Source organism: Oryctolagus cuniculus, chromosome 19 (assembly GCF_051225735.1).
Source record: "Oryctolagus cuniculus isolate XC-2025 breed Fujian yellow rabbit chromosome 19, ASM5122573v1, whole genome shotgun sequence".
Classification (NCBI taxonomy): domain Eukaryota; kingdom Metazoa; phylum Chordata; class Mammalia; order Lagomorpha; family Leporidae; genus Oryctolagus; species Oryctolagus cuniculus.
In genome coordinates, this window is record NC_142885.1 from 71,866,159 (window position 1) to 71,889,123 (window position 22,965).

The 22,965-nt window shown below is 62.6% G+C and overlaps 3 protein-coding genes across 7 annotated transcripts; all 3 read right to left on the reverse strand.

Moving 5' to 3' along the window:
• Positions 1-1,435: 1,435 nt before the first annotated feature.
• Positions 1,436-2,283, reverse strand: LOC149120666 (hemoglobin subunit zeta-like). The gene is made up of 3 exons (XM_089320836.1): positions 2,189-2,283; positions 1,704-1,908; positions 1,436-1,558 (listed from the first exon to the last, which is right to left on the reverse strand). Exons 1-3 carry the CDS (start codon positions 2,281-2,283, stop codon positions 1,436-1,438), a joined length of 423 nt encoding a protein of 140 aa, XP_089176962.1.
• Positions 2,284-6,254: 3,971 nt separating this feature from the next.
• HBZ (hemoglobin subunit zeta) lies at positions 6,255-18,940 on the reverse strand. 4 transcript variants are annotated; one of them, NM_001171414.2, is given in 3 exon segments: positions 6,255-6,472; positions 18,226-18,430; positions 18,697-18,940. In NM_001171414.2, coding segments are annotated over 3 exon segments (429 nt in total). In that variant the 5' UTR covers positions 18,792-18,940; the 3' UTR covers positions 6,255-6,343.
• On the reverse strand, positions 11,022-14,273 carry LOC127490060 (hemoglobin subunit theta-1). Of its 2 annotated transcripts, XM_070064326.2 has the most exons (3): positions 14,072-14,262; positions 13,783-13,987; positions 11,022-13,687 (listed from the first exon to the last, which is right to left on the reverse strand). In XM_070064326.2, the coding sequence occupies exons 1-3, from the start codon at positions 14,164-14,166 to the stop codon at positions 13,559-13,561; spliced, it is 429 nt and encodes a 142-aa protein (XP_069920427.1). In that variant the 5' UTR covers positions 14,167-14,262; the 3' UTR covers positions 11,022-13,558. The 2 variants fall into 2 exon arrangements, with proteins under 2 accessions (XP_069920427.1, XP_089177901.1); XM_089321775.1 differs by having other exon boundaries at positions 13,783-14,273.
• Positions 18,941-22,965: the final 4,025 nt, after the last annotated feature.

Consider the following 22,965-nt stretch of genomic DNA (forward strand, 5'->3'; position numbering starts at 1 on the left):
ATATCTGCAGGTAACGTGGGGTCAGTTCTCTAAGCCCCTCCCTCACAGCTCTGGGAACAGGATCTCAGTATGTGGGGGAGGGGCAGCTCTGCACAACAGGCTCAAGACCCCAGCCCCAGGACCCCTCTTCAGGGCTGGGTGCCATCTGCCTGGCGGCCCCGGCACAGTCTGGGATCCTCAGCCAGGAGCTGTCTTCCAGGATCTCCTCACTGTGTTAGTTGTTTCCAAGACTGGGAGCCCCAGTACCCTAGCTCCTTACTGGGGCCTGGGGAGACTCGGATTGGGGGAGGGGCCCCTGGACAGGGCTGGGAGGGGGAGCACGAGGCTGCATGGCACCGCCTTCAGCTTGCCCTCAACATGCCTTCAGGCCCGTGTGTGGCTAGGCTGTTAGGACTCAGGCTAAGGGTGGAGTAGTGGCGTAGCGGGGAAAGATGCTGCCTGTGGAGCCCAAGTCCCGTGTGGGCAGCAGTTCAGGCCCCGGGGGCTCCACTTCTGACCCAGCGCCCTGCTGATGCTCCTGGGACTGCAGTGGGAGACGCCTGGGTGCTTGGGCCCCTGCACCCACGGGGAGGTCTGGAAGAAGCTCCTGGCGCCTGACTGTGGTCTGGCCCAGCCCTGGCCACTGTGGCCATTTGAGGAGCCATCCAGCAGATGGAAGATCTCTTGTTCTCTGTCTCTGCCTCTTTCTCTGTAACTCTGCCTTTCAAATAAATAAATCTCCTTTAAAAAACCCGTAATGTCTAGACTCTGTCACATCACGAGGTATATTAGCATGTTTAAAGTAAAAGACCCAGGAACGACACGGACCACAGGGAGTGCCTCGGGGTGAATGAAGCCAGGCCCCTGCTCCCGTTGTAGCTCCTGGGAGGAGCACCTGCAGGCAGCCGTGAGGCTCCGTGACAGCTCTTCCCTGCTCCTGAACTGAGTTCCTGCTCTGGCCTCGCTGAGGGTCTGTAACCCCGCAGGACCCACTGTGCCCCAGCACCTCCCGGATGTGCGATCCTGGCCAGAGATCTGGAGCGGGACCGAATGTGGCGGGTGCACTTATTGTACCTGGCCGGCGCCGGCGCCACCGCCCTGCATGACCTTATCAGATCAACGACCGGCCTGTGCCAAAGGAGTGCCCAGCCTTCAGCCTGCGGGACTCAGAGCGCCTGTGCCGCTCGAACTCTCCGAGGGACCTGGGGATGCTCCCCGGGATGGAGGGAGCGGCTGGATCCCCAGTGCAGCCCCTAGGGTCGCGGGAGTCGGCCCGCACTGTGGACACCGACCCGGCCCGCTGGGCACAGCTTCTGCCCCTTTCCCCTGGCACAAGGAACGCGGGACACAGCTCATCCTTCTGCATGAGTTTATTGGGGAGTGGAGAGGGTGCCCGGGCGGGTCAGGGACACGGGAGGGGTGTCCGGCTGTCCAGGGGTGCGGAGAACGCTCAGGACTACTTAGCGGTCTTGACGTCAGACATTCGGCCCAGGAACTTGTCCCAGGCAGCTTGGGCCTCGGCGGTGAAGTCTCTGGGCAGGTTCCTGGCCAGGGTGACCTGCAGGCAGTGGGACAGGAGCTGTGCGGCAGGGGGCGGTCAGCAGCAGGCGGAGGGGTGGACACCAAGAGCCTACCCGAATCCAACCCCGATCCCGGCCTGGACCTCGCGCCCAGCCCTGCCCACAAGGCCCCGTCCCACCCAGTCGCCCGTGCTCTGCGCTCACCCTGAAGTTGACCGGGTCAATGCGCAGCTTGTAGGCGAGCAGGTCTCTTAGTGGGGACAGCGCGCTATCCAAGTTGTCCATGTTCTTGACTGCGTCGTCCAGCGCGGCCGCCACCTTGGCGCCGTGAGTGCGCAGCTGCGCGGAGCCCGCGTGCAGGTCGAAGTGCGGGAAGTAGGTCTTGGTCTGCGGGAAGCTGAGGAAGAGCCTGGGGGCGGGCACCCCACACCCAGCAGTCAGGAGAAGCCCACTTTCACGCAGTGTTTGCAAGGCAAAACCCAGCGTGCAGTCCACAGGGAGCGCACACGGGCATTTCAGACAGGGACTGCGGCCCAGCCCAGCCCCTGCTCCCCTGTTCCTGCCACTCAGTCCCCAGCTGCTGGTGGAGGCTGTGAGCAGGAAGACTGGCCACTGCGTCACCGTCCCTCCTCCTGACCTCTCCCCGTCCCTGGTCTGGACACTCAGGCTGTGACCCATGGGGCACCTACCTCTCCAGGGCCTCAGTGCCGATGGCCTCAGACTGGGGGGAGACCTTGTCCCAGAGGGACATGATGATGGTCCTCTCGCTCTTGGTCAGAGACATGGTGAGGCCGGGGCTGGGCTGCTGCACAGGGGCTGGAGGTGCTGAGCACTGGGTGTGGTGGTGCTCAGCCCGCAGGCTCCCTTATATACGGGGAGCAGAGTCCAGCCAGGCCCTGGCTCTTCTGGGAAGAGGGGAAGAGGGGAAGAGGGGAAGGGGCGGTGGGGGTGGGGTCTCTTATCTGGAGCAATGACAGAGGGAGGTCAGGGCCTGGTGGGGGAGGCGGGTGAGGGGCTACCACTCTTGCTGGGCCTTCCAGGGGCGTTGGCCGCAGTCTCTCCACTGGGTCCAGGGGAGATAGGGGCCCTGCCGTCCCAGGGGTCATCCCGGCATGGCCGTGCTGCGCTGTCCTCATCCTCCCAGAGTCACAAAATGGGGACAACCAGAGCAGCAGGGGCCGCTGCCCGCCCTCGGGCCACCCCGCCCAGGCACTGGTCAGGCCGACCCACGGGTGTCTGTGACCCTGAGTTCCCTCCAGGAACACGGCTCTCCCTGGGGCGCTGAGCGGAGCCCTCTGTGCCCTGAGCTTGGGAGGAGCCGGCAGGCTGATGGGAGATCAGCCACCTGAGGTCACGTGCTGCTGCTGGGGACCCCAGTGTTGCCCTGGGCGGGGCTGCTGCAGCACGGGCACCTGCCTTCTATGTCTTCGAGATCCTTTGTGTACTTGCCAGGCAGACGAGGGCCTGCACGGCAGGAGCTGGGCCAGGGCTGAGGCCAGGAGCCAGGAAGTGCATCCAGGTCTCCCGCGGGAGTGGCAGAATCCAGGTAGTGCAGCTGTCAGTGCTGCCTCCCGGGGCCACACCAGCAGGAGTGGAGGTGGGCCCTGACCCGGCTCTCCCAGCAGTGAGGCCGATAGCCTCCCCACACGACGAGATAGAAGAAAAATCCCAGCACAAGATAGTCACCTCCGTCGCTTTAGGCTTGTCTGGGCTGTAACCAGCAGCTGCCACACACAGCCAGCTCCATCACCCGCACACTCCTCAGCCACGCTCTGGCTGCCCTCCTCCCCTCCCAACCTCTGGAAACCACTACAAGTTTGTGTTTTGCAAGAATGTCCTATATGGGCCAGCACCGTGCACAGTGGGTTAAGCCACTGTGTGTGACACAGGCATTCCATGTGGGCAGCGGTTGGAGGGTGGGCTGCTCTTCTTCCAGTCCAGCCCGCTCCTAATGTGCCTGGGAAAGCAGCAGAAGATGGCCCCAGAGCCTGGGTGCCTGCCACCTCTGTGCCACACAGGATGGTGTCCAGTCTCCTGGCTTCAGCCTGGCCCAGTCCCAGCCTTCGAAGCCGTTTGTGGAGTGAATAGTGGATGGAAGATCTCTCTCTGTCCCTCTCTCTCTGTCCCTCTCTCTCTCTGTCCCTCTCTCTCTCTCCCTCTCTCTCTTTCTCTCTCCATGTCTCTGTCTCTACAACTCAGCTTTTCCAATAAGTAAATCCCAAAAGGAACGTCGTGTCCATGGAGTCGTCGGTGCAGTCTGTGCAGATGCCTCCTTCCCCTTCATCCGGGCGGGGCTGGGCGGCAGCACTCGACTCCTCTCTGGGGCAAGGCCGGACGTGGTCCCTTCACGCCTTGAGGACATTTGGGTTGCTATGGCCCAGACAGCCGCTGTGAACATTCACGGGGTGGGCTCCGTGGGAACACAGGCTTCCTTCTGTGCAGGGTTCCCAGCAGGGTAGACACGTGTGTCTCTGACATCCTAGGAAGCTGCCCTGTTCCCACCCTGTTGGCATGAAGGGACGGGCCACGGCCTGCAATGTGCCACCGTGTCCCTCCAGGCTGTCCTGACGGGCGTGCCGCCGTGTGTCCCTGTGGCTTACCCTGTGCCTCTGCTAGCATGGACGCCTCCTTGCGTGTGCTCATTTGCTCTGCTCTATCGTTTCTGGTGAATATTAGTACAAGTGTTTTGCTGAAATTATTTTATTGATTTAGTGAAAGACTTCCAAGAGAGAGGCAGAGACAGAAGAGAGAGATCCTCCATCTGCCGGCCCACAGCTCTGCTGCCACAAAGGCCTTAGCTGACCCAGGCTGAAGCCAGGAGCAGGGGCTCCACCCAGGTCTCCCAGGTGGGTTCAAGGGCCCAAACACTTGGGGCCACCGTCCCCTGCTTTTCCCAGGCTGGTAGCATGGAGCTGGGTCAGAGGTGGAGTGCCAGGGACTCCAGTTTGATGCCAGGTGCAGGCGGCTAAGCCACAGGGCCCTGTGCCATGACAGCAACCCCATGCTGTGCTCATTCCTTTTCCATTGGTTCACCCTCCAATGGCTGCTGCGGCCGGTACACCATGCTGATCCGAAGCCCGGAGCCAGGTGCTTCCTCCTGGTCTCCCATGCGGGTGCAGGGCCCAAGGACCTGGGCCATCCTCCACTGCACTCCCGGGCCAGGGCAGAGAGCTGGACTGGAAGAGGAGCAACCGGACAGAATCCGGTGCCCCAGCCGGGACTAGAACCCGGGGTGCCGGCGCCGCAGGCCGAGGATTAGCCTACTGAGCTGCGGATCCGGCCTAATTTTGTTTTGAATGACTTATTTATTTATTTACTGATTTGAAAGGCAGAGAGACACAAAGATAGGGAAGTCCTCGGATTGGTCTCCCATCTGCTACTTCACTCCCCATATGCTTTCACTGGGCTGAGCTGGGCAAACCAGGAGGAACTCCATCCGGGTCGCACCTGGGTGGCAGGGCCCTAAGTGCAGGGGTCGTCATCCACTGCATCCCAGGGAGCTGAGGGAGGGAAGCAGCAGGGCTTCAACGGGCACTCTGGTACGACATGCAGGCCTCCCAAGGGTGCTTCATCAGGGCCACACAACGCCTGATCCTGTCTCTGTCTCTCTCTTCTCAAGATGTTTCTGTATTTGAAAGGCAGAGAGAAGAGAGTAAGGGAGGTAGCACTCCCACCCACTGGTTCACTTCCCAAAGAGCTGCAACAGCTCCAGCTGTGCTGGCCTAAGCCGGGAGCCAGTGTCTCCAAGCCTGTCAGGAACCCAAGTCCTTGAGTCATCACCTCCCTCCTTCCCAGGGTGCATGTGCAAGAAATGGATCTGACCCACATGGAGCCAGGACCCAGACCCAGGCACTCAGGGATGTGGGTGTGACTTCTCACTGTGCCAACACCCACCCCTGGTTATTTCTTCAGTGTTTTTGTATATTGAGTGAAGATGGATGGGGCTGTGCAGGGGGAGTTGGTGGTGGGGAGGGAGCTGCCAACGGCTCAGCCGGGGCCATGGCAGAGAAAGTGGTGCCAGGGCCTGACACTGCCCAGAGTGCTACGAGGGCTGGTGCCCAGGCTTGTGCTGGAGTTGGGCCAGGCTGGACGCCTGATGGCGCTCCCAGGGCATTCAGCCAGGAGGGTGGTGCAAGAGCTGCCGGAGTCTGGGCTGTCTGCACTAGGACAGGGGCCAGTTCCAGGGGTGCCAGCCGTGGACGAGGGAGATGCCAGAGGCCTGGGCACACAGCGAGCTCCTGGCCAGCCTGCAGGACTCAGGAAGCAGGGCACCAGGGGCCTGCCCAGGGCCTGGCTCTGGGGCTGTGCAACAGAGGAGGGGAGGTGAGCCCCCAACACGAACTCTCCAACCCGGGGCCCTGGTTCCAGGGGATGGGTGTCAGTGAGAGAGGATTTCTGGTGGCTGCCTCTGTGTAGGACAGCCTGCTTCTGTTTGGTGGGTGTGATGTAGTTGGCCATATTTCAAAGGAGGGTGCTGGCCCCAGGACACCTTTTCCCCTGAGGAAGTCTGGGCCTCCTCCCCTGCCCACCCTGCCCCACAGCTGCTCCAGAGCTGCTCCCACTATCCAAGGTCTCGGAGATGCCCCTGGGACGGCGGGAGCAGCTGGAACCCAGTTCAGACACTGGGGTCACGGGTGACAGGGTGCCAGGCTCCTGACTCAGTGCATGGAAGGCTCACTGGGGACACCCACCCAGCCCCCTGGGCACAGCTTCTGCCCCCTTCCCCCCAGCACAAGGAATACAGGACACAGCACGTCCGTCCACATGAGTTTATTGGGGAGTGGAGGGAGGGCCCGGGGGGTTCAGAGGTATGGGGCGGGGGTGTCCAGGGGTGCGGAGCGCTCTCAGCGGTACTTCTCAGTCAGGATGGCGGACACTAGCCACAGGAACTTGTCCCAGGCGGCGTGGGTCTCGGCGGTGAAGTCCGCGGGCAGGTGCAGGGCCAGGGAGACCATCAGGCAGTGGGACAGGAGCTGTGCGGCAGGGGGCGGTCAGGGACAGGCAGGGGTGGCCGCCGCGGGCCGCTCCGGACCCCAACTCCTACCCCAGGCAGGACCTCGCGCCCAGCCCTGCCCACCCGGCCCCGTCCCACCCAGTCGCCCGCCATCTGCACTCACCCTGAAGTTGACCGGGTCCACACGCAACACGTAGGCGTGCAGCTCGCTCAGCTTGGACAGCGCGCCGGCCAAGTTGTCGATGTTCTTGACCGCTTTGTCCAGTGCGGCCGCCACCTTGGCGCCGTGAGCGCGCAGCTGCGCGGAGCCCGGGCGCAGGTCGAAGTGCGGGAAGTAGGTCTTGGTCTGCGGGAAGCTGAGGAAGAGCCTGGGGGTGGGCGCCCCACACCCAGCAGTCAGGAGAAGCCCACTTTCACGCAGTGTTTGCAAGGCAAAACCCAGCGTGCAGTCCACAGGGAGCGCACACGGGCATTTCAGACAGGGAGTGCGGCCCAGCCCAGCCCCTGCTCCCCTGTTCCTGCCACTCAGTCCCCAGCTGCTGGTGGAGGCCGTGAGCAGGAAGACTGGCCACTGCGTCACCGTCCCTCCTCCTGACCTCTCCCCGTCCCTGGTCTGGACACTCAGGCTGCGACCCATGGGGCACCTACCTCTCCAGGGCATCGGTACATATTTCCTCAGCTTGGGAGGAGACCTTGTCCCAGGAGGACACGATGATGGTCCTCTGGCTGTTGGTCAGAGACATGGTGAGGCCGGGGCTGGGCTGCTGCACAGGGGCTGGAGGTGCTGAGCACTGGGTGTGGTGGTGCTCAGTCCGCAGGCTCCCTTATATATGGGAAGCAGAGTCCAGCCAGGCCCTGGCTCTTCTGGGAAGAGAGGAGGAGCAGAAGGGGCGGTGGGGGTGGGGTCTGTTATTGGGCACCATGACAGAGGTGGTCAGGGCCTGGTGGGGGAGGCGGGTGAGGGGCTACCACTCTTGCTGGGCCTTCCAGGGGCGTTGGCCGCAGTCTCTCCACTGGGTCCAGGGGAGATAGGGGCCCTGCCGTCCCAGGGGTCATCCCGGCATGGCCGTGCTGCGCTGTCCTCATCCTCCCAGAGTCACAAAATGGGGACAACCAGAGCAGCAGGGGCCGCTGCCCGCCCTCGGGCCACCCCACCCAGGCACTGGTCAGGCCGACCCACGGGTGTCTGTGACCCTGAGTTCCCTCCAGGAACACGGCTCTCCCTGGGGCGCTGAGCGGAGCCCTCTGTGCCCTGAGCTTGGGAGGAGCCGGCAGGCTGATGGGAGATCAGCCACCTGAGGTCACGTGCTGCTGCTGGGGACCCCAGTGTTGCCCTGGGCGGGGCTGCTGCAGCACGGGCACCTGCCTTCTATGTCTTCGAGATCCTTTGTGTACTTGCCAGGCAGACGAGGGCCTGCACGGCCGGAGCTGGGCCAGGGCTGAGGCCAGGAGCCAGGAAGTGCATCCAGGTCTCCCGCGGGAGTGGCAGAATCCAGGTAGTGCAGCTGTCAGTGCTGCCTCCCGGGGCCACACCAGCAGGAGTGGAGGTGGGCCCTGACCCGGCTCTCCCAGCAGTGAGGCCGATAGCCTCCCCACACGACGAGATAGAAGAAAAATCCCAGCACAAGATAGTCACCTCTGTCGCTTTAGGCTTGTCTGGGCTGTAACCAGCAGCTGCCACACACAGCCAGCTCCATCACCCGCACACTCCTCAGCCACGCTCTGGCTGCCCTCCTCCCCTCCCAACCTCTGGAAACCACTACAAGTTTGTGTTTTGCAAGAATGTCCTGTATGGGCCAGCACCGTGCACAGTGGGTTAAGCCACTGTGTGTGACACAGGCATTCCATGTGGGCAGCGGTTGGAGGGTGGGCTGCTCTTCTTCCAGTCCAGCCCGCTCCTAATGTGCCTGGGAAAGCAGCAGAAGATGGCCCCAGAGCCTGGGTGCCTGCCACCTCCGTGCCACACAGGATGGTGTCCAGGCTCCTGGCTCCAGCCTGGCCCAGTCCCAGCCTTCGAAGCCGTTTGTGGAGTGAACACTGGATGGAAGATCTCTCTCTGTCCCTCTCTCTCTGTCCCTCTCTCTCTCTGTCCCTCTCTCTCTCTCCCTCTCTCTCTTTCTCTCTCCATGTCTCTGTCTCTACAACTCAGCTTTTCCAATAAGTAAATCCCAAAAGGAACGTCGTGTCCATGGAGTCGTCGGTGCAGTCTGTGCAGATGCCTCCTTCCCCTCATCCGGGCGGGGCTGGGCGGCAGCACTCGACTCCTCTCTGGGGCAAGGCCGGACGTGGTCCCTTCACGCCTTGAGGACATTTGGGTTGCTATGGCCCAGACAGCCGCTGTGAACATTCACGGGGTGGGCTCCGTGGGAACACAGGCTTCCTTCTGTGCAGGGTTCCCAGCAGGGTAGACACGTGTGTCTCTGACATCCTAGGAAGCTGCCCTGTTCCCACCCTGTTGGCATGAAGGGACGGGCCACGGCCTGCAATGTGCCACCGTGTCCCTCCAGGCTGTCCTGACGGGCGTGCCGCCGTGTGTCCCTGTGGCTTACCCTGTGCCTCTGCTAGCATGGACGCCTCCTTGCGTGTGCTCATTTGCTCTGCTCTATCGTTTCTGGTGAATATTAGTACAAGTGTTTTGCTGAAATTATTTTATTGATTTAGTGAAAGACTTCCAAGAGAGAGGCAGAGACAGAAGAGAGAGCTCCTCCATCTGCCGGCCCACAGCTCTGCTGCCACAAAGGCCTTAGCTGACCCAGGCTGAAACCAGGAGCAGGGGCTCCACCCAGGTCTCCCAGGTGGGTTCAAGGGCCCAAACACTTGGGGCCACCGTCCCCTGCTTTTCCCAGGCTGGTAGCATGGAGCTGGGTCAGAGGTGGAGTGCCAGGGACTCCAGTTTGATGCCAGGTGCAGGCGGCTAAGCCACAGGGCCCTGTGCCATGACAGCAACCCCATGCTGTGCTCATTCCTTTTCCATTGGTTCACCCTCCAATGGCTGCTGCGGCCGGTACACCATGCTGATCCGAAGCCCGGAGCCAGGTGCTTCCTCCTGGTCTCCCATGCGGGTGCAGGGCCCAAGGACCTGGGCCATCCTCCACTGCACTCCCGGGCCAGGGCAGAGAGCTGGACTGGAAGAGGAGCAACCGGACAGAATCCGGTGCCCCAGCCGGGACTAGAACCCGGGGTGCCGGCGCCGCAGGCCGAGGATTAGCCTACTGAGCTGCGGATCCGGCCTAATTTTGTTTTGAATGACTTATTTATTTATTTACTGATTTGAAAGGCAGAGAGACACAAAGATAGGGAAGTCCTCGGATTGGTCTCCCATCTGCTACTTCACTCCCCATATGCTTTCACTGGGCTGAGCTGGGCAAACCAGGAGGAACTCCATCCGGGTCGCACCTGGGTGGCAGGGCCCTAAGTGCAGGGGTCGTCATCCACTGCATCCCAGGGAGCTGAGGGAGGGAAGCAGCAGGGCTTCAACGGGCACTCTGGTACGACATGCAGGCCTCCCAAGGGTGCTTCATCAGGGCCACACAACGCCTGATCCTGTCTCTGTCTCTCTCTTCTCAAGATGTTTCTGTATTTGAAAGGCAGAGAGAAGAGAGTAAGGGAGGTAGCACTCCCACCCACTGGTTCACTTCCCAAAGAGCTGCAACAGCTCCAGCTGTGCTGGCCTAAGCCGGGAGCCAGTGTCTCCAAGCCTGTCAGGAACCCAAGTCCTTGAGTCATCACCTCCCTCCTTCCCAGGGTGCATGTGCAAGAAATGGATCTGACCCACATGGAGCCAGGACCCAGACCCAGGCACTCAGGGATGTGGGTGTGACTTCTCACTGTGCCAACACCCACCCCTGGTTATTTCTTCAGTGTTTTTGTATATTGAGTGAAGATGGATGGGGCTGTGCAGGGGGAGTTGGTGGTGGGGAGGGAGCTGCCAACGGCTCAGCCGGGGCCATGGCAGAGAAAGTGGTGCCAGGGCCTGACACTGCCCAGAGTGCTACGAGGGCTGGTGCCCAGGCTTGTGCTGGAGTTGGGCCAGGCTGGACGCCTGATGGCGCTCCCAGGGCATTCAGCCAGGAGGGTGGTGCAAGAGCTGCCGGAGTCTGGGCTGTCTGCACTAGGACAGGGGCCAGTTCCAGGGGTGCCAGCCGTGGACGAGGGAGATGCCAGAGGCCTGGGCACACAGCGAGCTCCTGGCCAGCCTGCAGGACTCAGGAAGCAGGGCACCAGGGGCCTGCCCAGGGCCTGGCTCTGGGGCTGTGCAACAGAGGAGGGGAGGTGAGCCCCCGACACGAACTCTCCAACCCGGGGCCCTGGTTCCAGGGGATGGGTGTCAGTGAGAGAGGATTTCTGGTGGCTGCCTCTGTGTAGGACAGCCTGCTTCTGTTTGGTGGGTGTGATGTAGTTGGCCATATTTCAAAGGAGGGTGCTGGCCCCGGACACCTTTCCCCCTGAGGAATCTGGGGCCTCCTCCCCTGCCCACTCCTGCCCCACAGCTTCTGCAGAGGGGGTCAGTGTGTGCCCGTGGAGTCCTCCAGCCCATCTCCCCCACCTCAGGGACACAGAGACTCCACTGACTTTCAAGCTTTATTCAAAGACCAGGGGTGGGGTGCAGAGTGGGGATGCGGGAGGGGACAGGGGGCAGGGGAACTCCCCGACCCCAGCTTACCCATATCTGCAGGTAACGTGGGGTCAGTTCTCTAAGCCCCTCCCTCACAGCTCTGGGAACAGGATCTCAGTATGTGGGGGAGGGGCAGCTCTGCACAACAGGCTCAAGACCCCAGCCCCAGGACCCCTCTTCAGGGCTGGGTGCCATCTGCCTGGCGGCCCCGGCACAGTCTGGGATCCTCAGCCAGGAGCTGTCTTCCAGGATCTCCTCACTGTGTTAGTTGTTTCCAAGACTGGGAGCCCCAGTACCCTAGCTCCTTACTGGGGCCTGGGGAGACTCGGATTGGGGGAGGGGCCCCTGGACAGGGCTGGGAGGGGGAGCACGAGGCTGCATGGCACCGCCTTCAGCTTGCCCTCAACATGCCTTCAGGCCCGTGTGTGGCTAGGCTGTTAGGACTCAGGCTAAGGGTGGAGTAGTGGCGTAGCGGGGAAAGATGCTGCCTGTGGAGCCCAAGTCCCGTGTGGGCAGCAGTTCAGGCCCCGGGGGCTCCACTTCTGACCCAGCGCCCTGCTGATGCTCCTGGGACTGCAGTGGGAGACGCCTGGGTGCTTGGGCCCCTGCACCCACTGGGAGACGTGGAGGAAGTTCCCGGCTCCTGGCTCCCAGCTGCGGATCCACCCTGCTCCTGCTATCGCTGCCGTTAGTGGAGTGAAACATCAGATGGAAGATCTCACTCAGTCTCTGTCTCTCCCTGAAACTCTGCCTTTCATATAAATCTTTAAAAATAGTTTTTAAATTTATTGTTTCGGAGGTAAATGGAGAGCCCTCCTCCAGTAGTTAACTTCTCTCTGGGAGACAGGAGTTGAGTGCGGGTCTCCCATGTGCGGGGCAGGAACCCAACGACTTGAGCCGGCACTACATGCGCGAGAAGCCGGAGCGAGGAGCTCCCTAACAGCTGAGCTAAACACCTGCCCCACACTGCATGGGCGTCTTGGCAGACAAAGCACCGTCGTCAGCATTGTGGTCCTCTAGAAGTTGCGGTCTCGGTGCCCCGATGGGGCTCCGCGGGTTAAGCTCGTGTCAGTGTTGGTTTGAGGCCCAGCTGCTCAGTTCCCAACCCAGCGTCCCACTAACGCCCCTGGGGAGGCAGCAGCTGGGCCCCTGCCACGAATGCCGGAGGCTCCTGGCTTCAGCCTGGCCCAGTCCCAGCTGCTTACAAATGGACAAATCTTTAAAGAAGAAAAGTTCCAGAACGTGGTGAGCCAGGGCACCCAGCACTGCAAATACACTAAACCGCACCAAACTACACAAATATTTATGTGAAAGGGACGACCTTCCATCTGGCTCACTGCCGGTGCCCGCAGTGGCGGTGGCCGGGCCAAGCCAACGCCAGGAGCCCAGACTGGAAATGCAGGGCTCCCACATGGGTGGCAGGGGCCCAGGTGCTTGAAGTGACTGTCACCCCCCAGAGTCCGCAGGAGCCAGGCATCAAGTCCTGGCACAGCCTGGGCATCTCGGCTGCTAGGCCCGACACCCACGCCGGCGGATCTTCCCCTGAGCTCGCTTCTCTCCTGGGAACACCTCGCAGGCGCCCCAGAAACCACAGTTTACAGACATCCTTGTCCCACGTAGCAGTGCCTGGCTCAAGTCCCAGCTCCTGTGCACTTCTGATCCAGGTGCCGGGGAGGGCAGATGCGGTCGGAGACCCGGATGGAGCTCCAGGTTCCTGGCCTCGGACATCGCAGGTCTGGGGAGTGAACCAGCGGTGGAAGACCTTCCCCCACCCCACCCCTCGTCACTCTGCCTCTCAAATCAACCCTCTCAAAAGAATGCTGTGTGTCTCCATGTGGCTGCTTCTGCCGAGCGGTACTGCCGTGCAGGAGTGAGTTTGCCGAGTGTCACGTGGACCTCGAAGAAGTAGGTCAGAAGGTGGAGTTTCTGCAGTGGCCGTGACTGCACATCTGAGGCAAAATCCTGGGCGAGGGCAGCTCTGGCTTTCCAGGGAGGGGTGGGGTCCCGCCAGCCCCGTGGGCTGCAAGGCTGGTCCAGGGGTCCTGTCTCGCCACGGACCTCCGACGTCCAGGGCCCGGTTCCTGCGCTGGGCAGCAGGGGGCTCCCTTCCCCGATTGTCCGCTGTGCGGCTGCCAGGGCCTAGGCCGGACTCCGCCCCGGGAGACAGAAGGGCCTCGGCCTGGGACCAGGCCTGTGCAGCTGGGTTTGAGCGGAGTCCAGGAGGACTAAGCGAGCAGTACTGCGAAGGGCCTGGACTGGGCATCAACAGCCCCCCGACCACCTCCCGCCTGCCACCCTCCTGGCCAAGGCCAAGGAATTGGAATTTGGGACCTGGTGCCCCAAACCCGCCAGCCCCTTGGTTTGCGGACCCGAGGCCATCCCCACACACGCATCCCCAGGGAGCACTCGGTTCAGGCTGCTGCCTCGGGGCTTTACTCCAACACGACGGGGTCGCGGGGGGCGGGGCGTCCCACGACCTCCCACCTCCATTCAGCGGTACTTGGAGGTCAGCGCCGAGATCACGTGGTGCAGGAATTTGTCCACCGAGGCGTGCATGGCGGGGCCGAAGTCTCCAGGGTAGTGCCGGGCGAGGGTCACCAGCAGACAGTGGCCCAGCAGCTGCAGGGAGGGGTCGTTCCCGCTCGCGGTCCATCGATTCTCCTCCCCCACCCCGCCTAGGGGAGCCCCCTCCCCGGCGAAGTCCCGGCGCTCACCCCGAAGTGGTGGGGGTCCACGCGCAGCGTGCGCACGTGCAGGTCGCTCAGAGCGGACAGGGCGCCGGGCAGGTCGTCCAGGTGGTCTGCGGCGAGGGTCAGCGCGTCGGCCACCTTGCGGCCGTGGGCTCTGACCTGGGCGGAGCCCGGGCTCAGGTCCATGTGGGAGAAGTAGATCTTGGTGCGCGGGAAGGCCTCCAAGGTTCTGCGGGAGGAGGGGGATGTGGTGCGTGTGGGGGCCCCGCGGGCGCGGGGCGCGGCGGGCCGGGGGCGCCCTCCCGGTGCGCACCTCTCCAGGGCCTCGGTCGCGTAGACGCCCACGTTGCTCCCCAGCTTCTTCCACAGGGCGCGCAGCAGCGCCCGCTCCGCCGCCGACAGCGCCATCCCGCAGCGGCGGGCAGCGGCGGGCAGCGGCGGGCGCGGCGGGCAGCGGCGGGCGCGGCGGGCGCGGCGGGCCGGGTCCCCGCGGGCCTCTGGGGGCGTGGCGCAGGCCCGTCCCGCCCCGCGGCGCCGCCGCGCGCACCCGGAGGCCCGCGCACGCACGCAGTCTCGGTCCGCCACTTTCGGGCTCGCTCTGAACCCCAGGCCTTTCAGCAAAACACACATTTGAAACATTCAGCGGAGACACATGTTATGCACACGCGCAGAGGGAGACCTGGACAGGACGCGGAACCCCGGCAGAGCGCGGGCGCTGCGCGAGATGGTGACAGCGACTCCCGGGCTGGGCCGCCGCGCGGTCGGTCGGGGTGGCTCGCAGCAGGAGTTCCGTTGCGGGCGGCCAACACCTGCACCTGCTGAGTGCCTAGCCGAGCCTTGCAGCTCCCACACTGAGCTGTCAAGCCAGCGCGTGCGACCCTCCCCACCTCTACTCCCAAACTGCCGGGGCAGTGCCTCCAGCCCCTCCTCCAGCCCACCAACCTCCTCTCTGTTTCCACGGATTTGCTTGTTGTGTGTGTGTGTGTGTGTGTTTAATAAATGGGATTATTCAACATGTGGACTTTTAAAAAAAAGTCATAGATTTTTTAAATGCTTGCATTTATTTTTCTTGGACAGAAATCAATGTTACATTAATTTGAATATAGATTCATTATCCAATTATGAAACAAGATGCACACAGACATTATAAGCTGAGTTTTGATGACTTAAGGCACTGAGGTTGTAATTGTAATTACAGAGACAGCCACACACACAAATTCCTAACCTACTAAATAGCAGCTGTATACCCATGACGCCAATTAGCTATACTTTCTACTTATGACACTTATCAGTGTCCACTCTGGGTTAAACCAAGCAGGACTGGCCTGCCGTGATTCCAGGCAAGTGAGCGCCTCTGCTTGCTGCAGAGGTGGCCCTGGACCCGAGAGGGCACGCGGGGGTCAGGGGAAGCCGGACACAGCCGGGGCCAGCAGAGGACTGGCGTCTGTGGTCCACCTAATGTGGGTGTGCCGCCTCCGGGCAGTGTGTCTCCCACTGCTGAGCCCTGGCACTTGTGGGGGCCACGTCCCTGAATGGAACTCCAGGAGACCCACAGAGCACATGGGGTCACGCCCTGCCAGCCGCACCCCCAAGTGGTCCCCTCACAGTGCCTCCACCCCTCCCACAGACCTGGGCACTGGAGCCCCCCCCCCCGCCCTTCTGCTGACTGACCACAAAACCCAGGCGGGAGCAGAGGAAGCAAGCCAGCGGCTAAGAAGCCGAGTCTCCAGCCTGGTCATCGATGACCACTGCTCCCCAACCTGAGCTGCACGGAGCTGGGCGTCTGGTTGGAGAAGCGGGGTCTCCACCCCAGTGGGTGGGCTCCTGCGCCCGGCTGCTCCTCAGCAGGCAGTGTTGCAGGTTCAGCCGTGCCCCACCATTCCCGGCTACGGCGGTGCCCCACCATTCCCGGCTACGGCGGTGCCCCACCATTCCTGGCTACGGCGGCACCACAGTCTGCCCACTCACCTGCTCAGGTGCACCTGTCCCGCCCCACCCTCACCTGTCTCCCTTCCTCTCAAGGAGCGAAGACGCCCCTTCCCACGGCTCCCACTGCCCCCGAGGTGCCCAAGGGGCTGCCACGGTGTCCTCCAAGGAGGAGCCCCAGACTGGGCGTGAGAGGACACTGGTGTTAGCCAGGGGCTGGATGGCACGGCAAACCTCCCTCTTCAGGAAGGAAGCCTGCCGCGGGCACTGTCCACCCCGGGCCCCCGCTGCCTCAGTGCAGGGGTGCCAGCCCCAGGGTGGCCGCGTGGGCACCGGGCCTCACTGGCCCCAAGCGCGACCTAAGGGTCTTAGGAGTGAGCGTCCCCGGGTGCTGCTGGGATCTGCAGCCTGCACTCGACCTCCGGTTTTGTCTGCACCGTGGGTGGGTGGGTGGGTGGGTGGGTGGGTACGTTTGGAGGCTGAGGGAGAGCCAGTGCCCCCCCGAGATCCTGGGGGAGCCGGGGACCCAGGCTGGAGGCAGCCGAGTGGCACGAGTGTGTGCATGTGTCGGGGGGGGGGATTCTTTCAGCAGCCCCTTGTGGACTTGCAAGCAGGAAGGAAGGAACCAGCCAGTTGCCCACTCCTGTCCCCTGCAGCTGCACAGGGGCCTCGGCACGTGCACGGACGTGTCCCCAGGCCGGCCCTGCACCTCAGGTCACAGACTCCACGGACACTGTCGGCCACTCACTCAGACTTTATTCAAAGACCAGGGGTGGGCTGCGGGGATGGGGGGTGCAGGGGGCAGAAGGCAGGGGAACTCCCCGGTCCAGCTTACCCATATCTGCAGGTAACGTGGGGTCAGTTCTCTAAGCCCCTCCCTCACAGCTCTGGGAACAGGATCTCAGTATGTGGGGGAGGGGCAGCTCTGCACAACAGGCTCAAGACCCCAGCCCCAGGACCCCTCTTCAGGGCTGGGTGCCATCTGCCTGGCGGCCCCGGCACAGTCTGGGATCCTCAGCCAGGAGCTGTCTTCCAGGATCTCCTCACTGTGTTAGTTGTTTCCAAGACTGGGAGCCCCAGTACCCTAGCTCCTTACTGGGGCCTGGGGAGACTCGGATTGGGGGAGGGGCCCCTGGACAGGGCCGAGGGGGGGCACGAGGCTGCATGGCACCACCTTCAGCTTGCCCTCAACATGCCTTCGGGCCCGTGTGTGGCTAGGCGGTTAGGACTCAGGCTAAGGGTGGAGTAGTGGCGTAGCGGGGAAAGATGCTGCCTGTGGAGCCCAAGTCCCGTGTGGGCAGCAGTTCAGGCCCCGGGGGCTCCACTTCTGACCCAGCGCCCTGCCGATGCTCCTGGGACTGCAGTGGGAGACGCCTGGGTGCTTGGGCCCCTGCACCCATGGGGAGGTCTGGAAGAAGCTCCTGGCGCCTGACTGTGGTCTGGCCCAGCCCTGGCCACTGTGGCCATTTGAGGAGCCATCCAGCAGATGGAAGATCTCTTGTTCTCTGTCTCTGCCTCTTTCTCTGTAACTCTGCCTTTCAAATAAATAAATCTCCTTTAAAAAACCCGTAATGTCTAGACTCTGTCACATCACGAGGTATATTAGCATGTTTAAAGTAAAAGACCCAGGAACGACACGGACCACAGGGAGTGCCTCGGGGTGAATGAAGCCAGGCCCCTGCTCCCGTTGTAGCTCCTGGGAGGAGCACCTGCAGGCAGCCGTGAGGCTCCGTGACAGCTCTTCCCTGCTCCTGAACTGAGTTCCTGCTCTGGCCTCGCTGAGGGTCTGTAACCCCGCAGGACCCACTGTGCCCCAGCACCTCCCGGATGTGTGATCCTGGCCAGAGATCTGGAGCGGGACCCGGATGTGGCGGGTGCGCTTATTGTACCTGGCCGGCGCCGGCGCCACCGCCCTGCATGACCTTATCAGATCAACGACCGGCCTGTGCCAAAGGAGTGCCCAGCCTTCAGCCTGCGGGACTCAGAGCGCCTGTGCCGCTCGAACTCTCCGAGGGACCTGGGGATGCTCCCCGGGATGGAGGGAGCGGCTGGATCCCCAGTGCAGCCGCTAGGGTCGCGGGAGTCGGCCCGCACTGCGGACACCGACCCGGCCCGCTGGGCACAGCTTCTGCCCCTTTTCCCTGGCACAAGGAAAGCGGGACACAGCTCATCCTTCCGCATGAGTTTATTGGGGAGTAGAAGGGGTGCCCGGGCGGGTCAGGGACACGGGAGGGGTGTCCGGCTGTCCAGGGGTGCGGAGCCACGCTCAGGACTACTTAGCGGTCTCGACGTCAGACATTCGGCCCAGGAACTTGTCCCAGGCAGCTTGGGCCTCGGCGGTGAAGTCTCTGGGCAGGTTCCTGGCCAGGGTGACCTGCAGGCAGTGGGACAGGAGCTGTGCGCCAGGGGGCGGTCAGCAGAGGGCGGAGAGGTAGACACCAAGGGCCTCCCCGGATCCAGGACCCCACCCCGGCCCGGACCTCGCGCCCAGCCCTGCCCACAAGGCCCCGTCCCACCCAGTCGCCCGTGCTCTGCGCTCACCCTGAAGTTGACCGGGTCAATGCGCAGCTTGTAGGCGAGCAGGTCTCTTAGTGGGGACAGCGCGCTATCCAAGTTGTCCATGTTCTTGACCGCGTCGTCCAGCGCGGCCGCCACCTTGGCGCCGTGAGTGCGCAGCTGCGCGGAGCCCGGGCGCAGGTCGAAGTGCGGGAAGTAGGTCTTGGTCTGCGGGACGCTGAGGAAGAGCCTGGGGGCAGGCGCCCCACACCCAGCAGTCAGGAGAAGCCCACTTTCACGCAGTGTTTGCAAGGCAAAACCCAGCGTGCAGTCCACAGGGAGCGCACACGGGCATTTCAGACAGGGACTGCGGCCCAGCCCAGCCCCTGCTCCCCTGTTCCTGTCACTCAGTCCCCAGCTGCTGGTGGAGGCTGTGAGCAGGAAGACTGGCCACTGCGTCACCGTCCCTCCTCCTGACCTCTCCCCGTCCCTGGTCTGGACCCATGGGGCACCTACCTCTCCAGGGCCTCAGTGCCGATGGCCTCAGACTGGGAGGAGACCTTGTCCCAGAGGGACATGATGATGGTCCTCTCGCTCTTGGTCAGAGACATGGTGAGGCCGGGGCTGGGCTGCTGCACAGGGGCTGGAGGTGCTGAGCACTGGGTGTGGTGGTGCTCAGCCCGCAGGCTCCCTTATATACGGGGAGCAGAGTCCAGCCAGGCCCTGGCTCTTCTGGGAAGAGGGGAGGAGCAGAAGGGGCTGTGGGGGTGGGGTCTCTTATCTGGAGCAATGACAGAGGGAGGTCAGGGCCTGGTGGGGGAGGCGGGTGAGGGGCTACCACTCTTGCTGGGCCTTCCAGGGGCGTTGGCCGCAGTCTCTCCACTGGGTCCAGGGGAGATAGGGGCCCTGCCGTCCCAGGGGTCATCCCGGCATGGCCGTGCTGCGCTGTCCTCATCCTCCCAGAGTCACAAAATGGGGACAACCAGAGCAGCAGGGGCCGCTGCCCGCCCTCGGGCCACCCCACCCAGGCACTGGTCAGGCCGACCCACGGGTGTCTGTGACCCTGAGTTCCCTCCAGGAACACGGCTCTCCCTGGGGCGCTGAGCGGAGCCCTCTGTGCCCTGAGCTTGGGAGGAGCCGGCAGGCTGATGGGAGATCAGCCACCTGAGGTCACGTGCTGCTGCTGGGGACCCCAGTGTTGCCCTGGGCGGGGCTGCTGCAGCACGGGCACCTGCCTTCTATGTCTTAGAGATCCTTTGTGTACTTGCCAGGCAGACGAGGGCCTGGACGGCCGGAGCTGGGCCAGGGCTGAGGCCAGGAGCCAGGAAGTGCATCCAGGTCTCCCGTGGGAGTGGCAGAATCCAGGTAGTGCAGCTGTCAGTGCTGCCTCCCGGGGCCACACCAGCAGGAGTGGAGGTGGGCCCTGACCCGGCTCTCCCAGCAGTGAGGCCGATAGCCTCCCCACACGACGAGATAGAAGAAAAATCCCAGCACAAGATAGTCACCTCCGTCGCTTTAGGCTTGTCTGGGCTGTAACCAGCAGCTGCCACACACAGCCAGCTCCATCACCCGCACACTCCTCAGCCACGCTCTGGCTGCCCTCCTCCCCTCCCAACCTCTGGGAACCACTACAAGTTTGTGTTTTGCAAGAATGTCCTATATGGGCCAGCACCGTGCACAGTGGGTTAAGCCACTGTGTGTGACACAGGCATTCCATGTGGGCAGCGGTTGGAGGGTGGGCTGCTCTTCTTCCAGTCCAGCCCGCTCCTAATGTGCCTGGGAAAGCAGCAGAAGATGGCCCCAGAGCCTGGGTGCCTGCCACCTCCGTGCCACACAGGATGGTGTCCAGGCTCCTGGCTCCAGCCTGGCCCAGTCCCAGCCTTCGAAGCCGTTTGTGGAGTGAACACTGGATGGAAGATCTCTCTCTGTCCCTCTCTCTCTGTCCCTCTCTTTCTCTGTCCCTCTCTCTCTCCCTCTCTCTCTCTCCCTCTCTCTCTTTCTCTCTCCATGTCTCTGTCTCTACAACTCAGCTTTTCCAATAAGTAAATCCCAAAAGGAGCATCGTGTCCATGGAGTCGTCGGTGCAGTCTGTGCAGATGCCTCCTTCCCCTTCATCCGGGCGGGGCTGGGCGGCAGCACTCGACTCCTCTCTGGGGCAAGGCCGGACGTGGTCCGTGCACGCCTTGAGGACATTTGGGTTGCTATGGCCCAGACAGCCGCTGTGAACATTCACGGGGTGGGCTCCGTGGGAACACAGGCTTCCTTCTCTTTTATTGATTTATTGAAAGACTTCCAAGAGAGCGGGAGAGACAGGGAAAGAGAGCTCCTCCATCTGCCGGCCCACAGCTCTGCTGCCACAAAGGCCTTAAGTGACCCAGGCTGAAACCAGGAGAGGGGCTCCACCCAGGTCTCCCAGGTGGGTTCAAGGGCCCAAACACTTGGGGCCACCGTCCCCTGCTTTTCCCAGGCTGGTAGCATGGAGCTGGGTCAGAGGTGGAGCGCCAGGGACTCCAGTTTGATGCCAGGTGCAGGCGGCTAAGCCACAGGGCCCTGTGCCATGACAGCAACCCCATGCTGTGCTCATTCCTTTTCCATTGGTTCACCCTCCAATGGCTGCTGCGGCCGGTGCACCATGCTGATCCGAAGCCCGGAGCCAGGTGCTTCCTCCTGGTCTCCCATGCGGGTGCAGGGCCCAAGGACCTGGGCCATCCTCCACTGCACTCCCGGGCCAGGGCAGAGAGCTGGACTGGAAGAGGGGCAACCAGACAGAATCCGGTGCCCCAGCCGGGACTAGAACCCGGGGTGCCTGCGCCGCAGGACGAGGATTAGCCTACTGAGCTGCGGATCTGGCCTAATTTTGTTTTGAATGACTTATTTATTTATTTACTGATTTGAAAGGCAGAGTGACACAAAGATAGGGAAGTCCTCGGATTGGTCTCCCATCTGCTACTTCACTCCCCATATGCTTTCACTGGGCTGAGCTGGGCAAACCAGGAGGAACTCCATCCGGGTCGCACCTGGGTGGCAGGGCCCTAAGTGCAGGGGTCGTCATCCACTGCATCCCAGGGAGCTGAGGGAGGGAAGCAGCAGGGCTTCAACGGGCACTCTGGTATGACATGCAGGTCTCCCAAAGGCGCTTCATCAGGGGCCACACAACGCCTGATCCTGTCTCTGTCTCTCTCTTCTCAAGATGTTTCTGTATTTGAAAGGCAGAGAGAAGAGAGTAAGGGAGGTAGCACTCCCACCCACTGGTTCATTTCCCAAAGAGCTGCAACAGCTCCAGCTGTGCTGGCCTAAGCCGGGAGCCAGTGTCTCCAGTGCCTGTCAGGAACCCAAGTCCTTGAGTCATCACCTCCCTCCTTCCCAGGGTGCACTGTGCAAGAAATGGATCTGACCCACATGGAGCCAGGACCCAGACCCAGGCACTCAGGGATGTGGGTGTGACTTCTCACTGTGCCAACACCCACCCCTGGTTATCTCTTCAGTGTTTTTGTATATTGAGTGAAGATGGATGGGGCTGTGCAGGGGGAGTTGGTGGTGGGGAGGGAGCTGCCAACGGCTCAGCCGGGGCCATGGCAGAGAAAGCGGTGCCAGGGCCTGACACTGCCCAGAGTGCTACGAGGGCTGGTGCCCAGGCTTGTGCTGGGGTTGGGCCAGGCTGGACGCCTGATGGCGCTCCCAGGGCATTCAGCCAGGAGGGTGTGCAAGAGCTGCCGGAGTCTGGGCTGTCTGCACTAGGACAGGGGCCAGTTCCAGGGGTGCCAGCCGTGGACGAGGGAGATGCCAGAGGCCTGGGCACACAGCAAGCTCCTGGCCAGCCTGCAGGACTCAGGAAGCAGGGCACCAGGGGCCTGCCCAGGGCCTGGCTCTGGGGCTGTGCAACAGAGGAGGGGAGGGGAGCCCCCGACACGAACTCTCCAACCCGGGGCCCTGGTTCCAGGGGATGGGTGTCAGTGAGAGAGGATTTCTGGTGGCTGCCTCTGTGTAGGACAGCCTGCTTCTGTTTGGTGGGTGTGATGTAGTTGGCCATATTTCAAAGGAGGGTGCTGGCCCCAGGATACCTTTCCCCCTGAGGAATCTGGAGCCTCCTCCCCTGCCCACCCTGCCCCACAGCTGCTGCAGAGGGGGTCAGTGTGTGCCCGTGGAGTCTTCCAGCCCATCTCCCCCACCTCAGGGACACAGAGACTCCACTGACATTCAAGCTTTATTCAAAGACCAGGGGTGGGGTGCAGAGTGGGGATGCGGGAGGGGACAGGGGGCAGGGGAACTCCCCGACCCCAGCTTACCCATATCTGCAGGTAACGTGGGGTCAGTTCTCTAAGCCCCTCCCTCACAGCTCTGGGAACAGGATCTCAGTATGTGGGGGAGGGGCAGCTCTGCACAACAGGCTCAAGACCCCAGCTCAGGACCCCTCTTCAGGGCTGGGTGCCATCTGCCTGGCGGCCCCGGCACAGTCTGGGATCCTCAGCCAGGAGCTGTCTTCCAGGATCTCCTCACTGTGTTAGTTGTTTCCAAGACTGGGAGCCCCAGTACCCTAGCTCCTTACTGGGGCCTGGGGAGACTCGGATTGGGGGAGGGGCCCCTGGACAGGGCCGGGAGGGGGAGCACGAGGCTGCATGGCACCGCCTTCAGCTTGCCCTCAACATGCCTTCAGGCCCGTGTGTGGCTAGGCGGTTAGGACTCAGGCTAAGGGTGGAGTAGTGGCGTAGCGGGGAAAGATGCTGCCTGTGGAGCCCAAGTCCCGTGTGGGCAGCAGTTCAGGCCCCGGGGGCTCCACTTCTGACC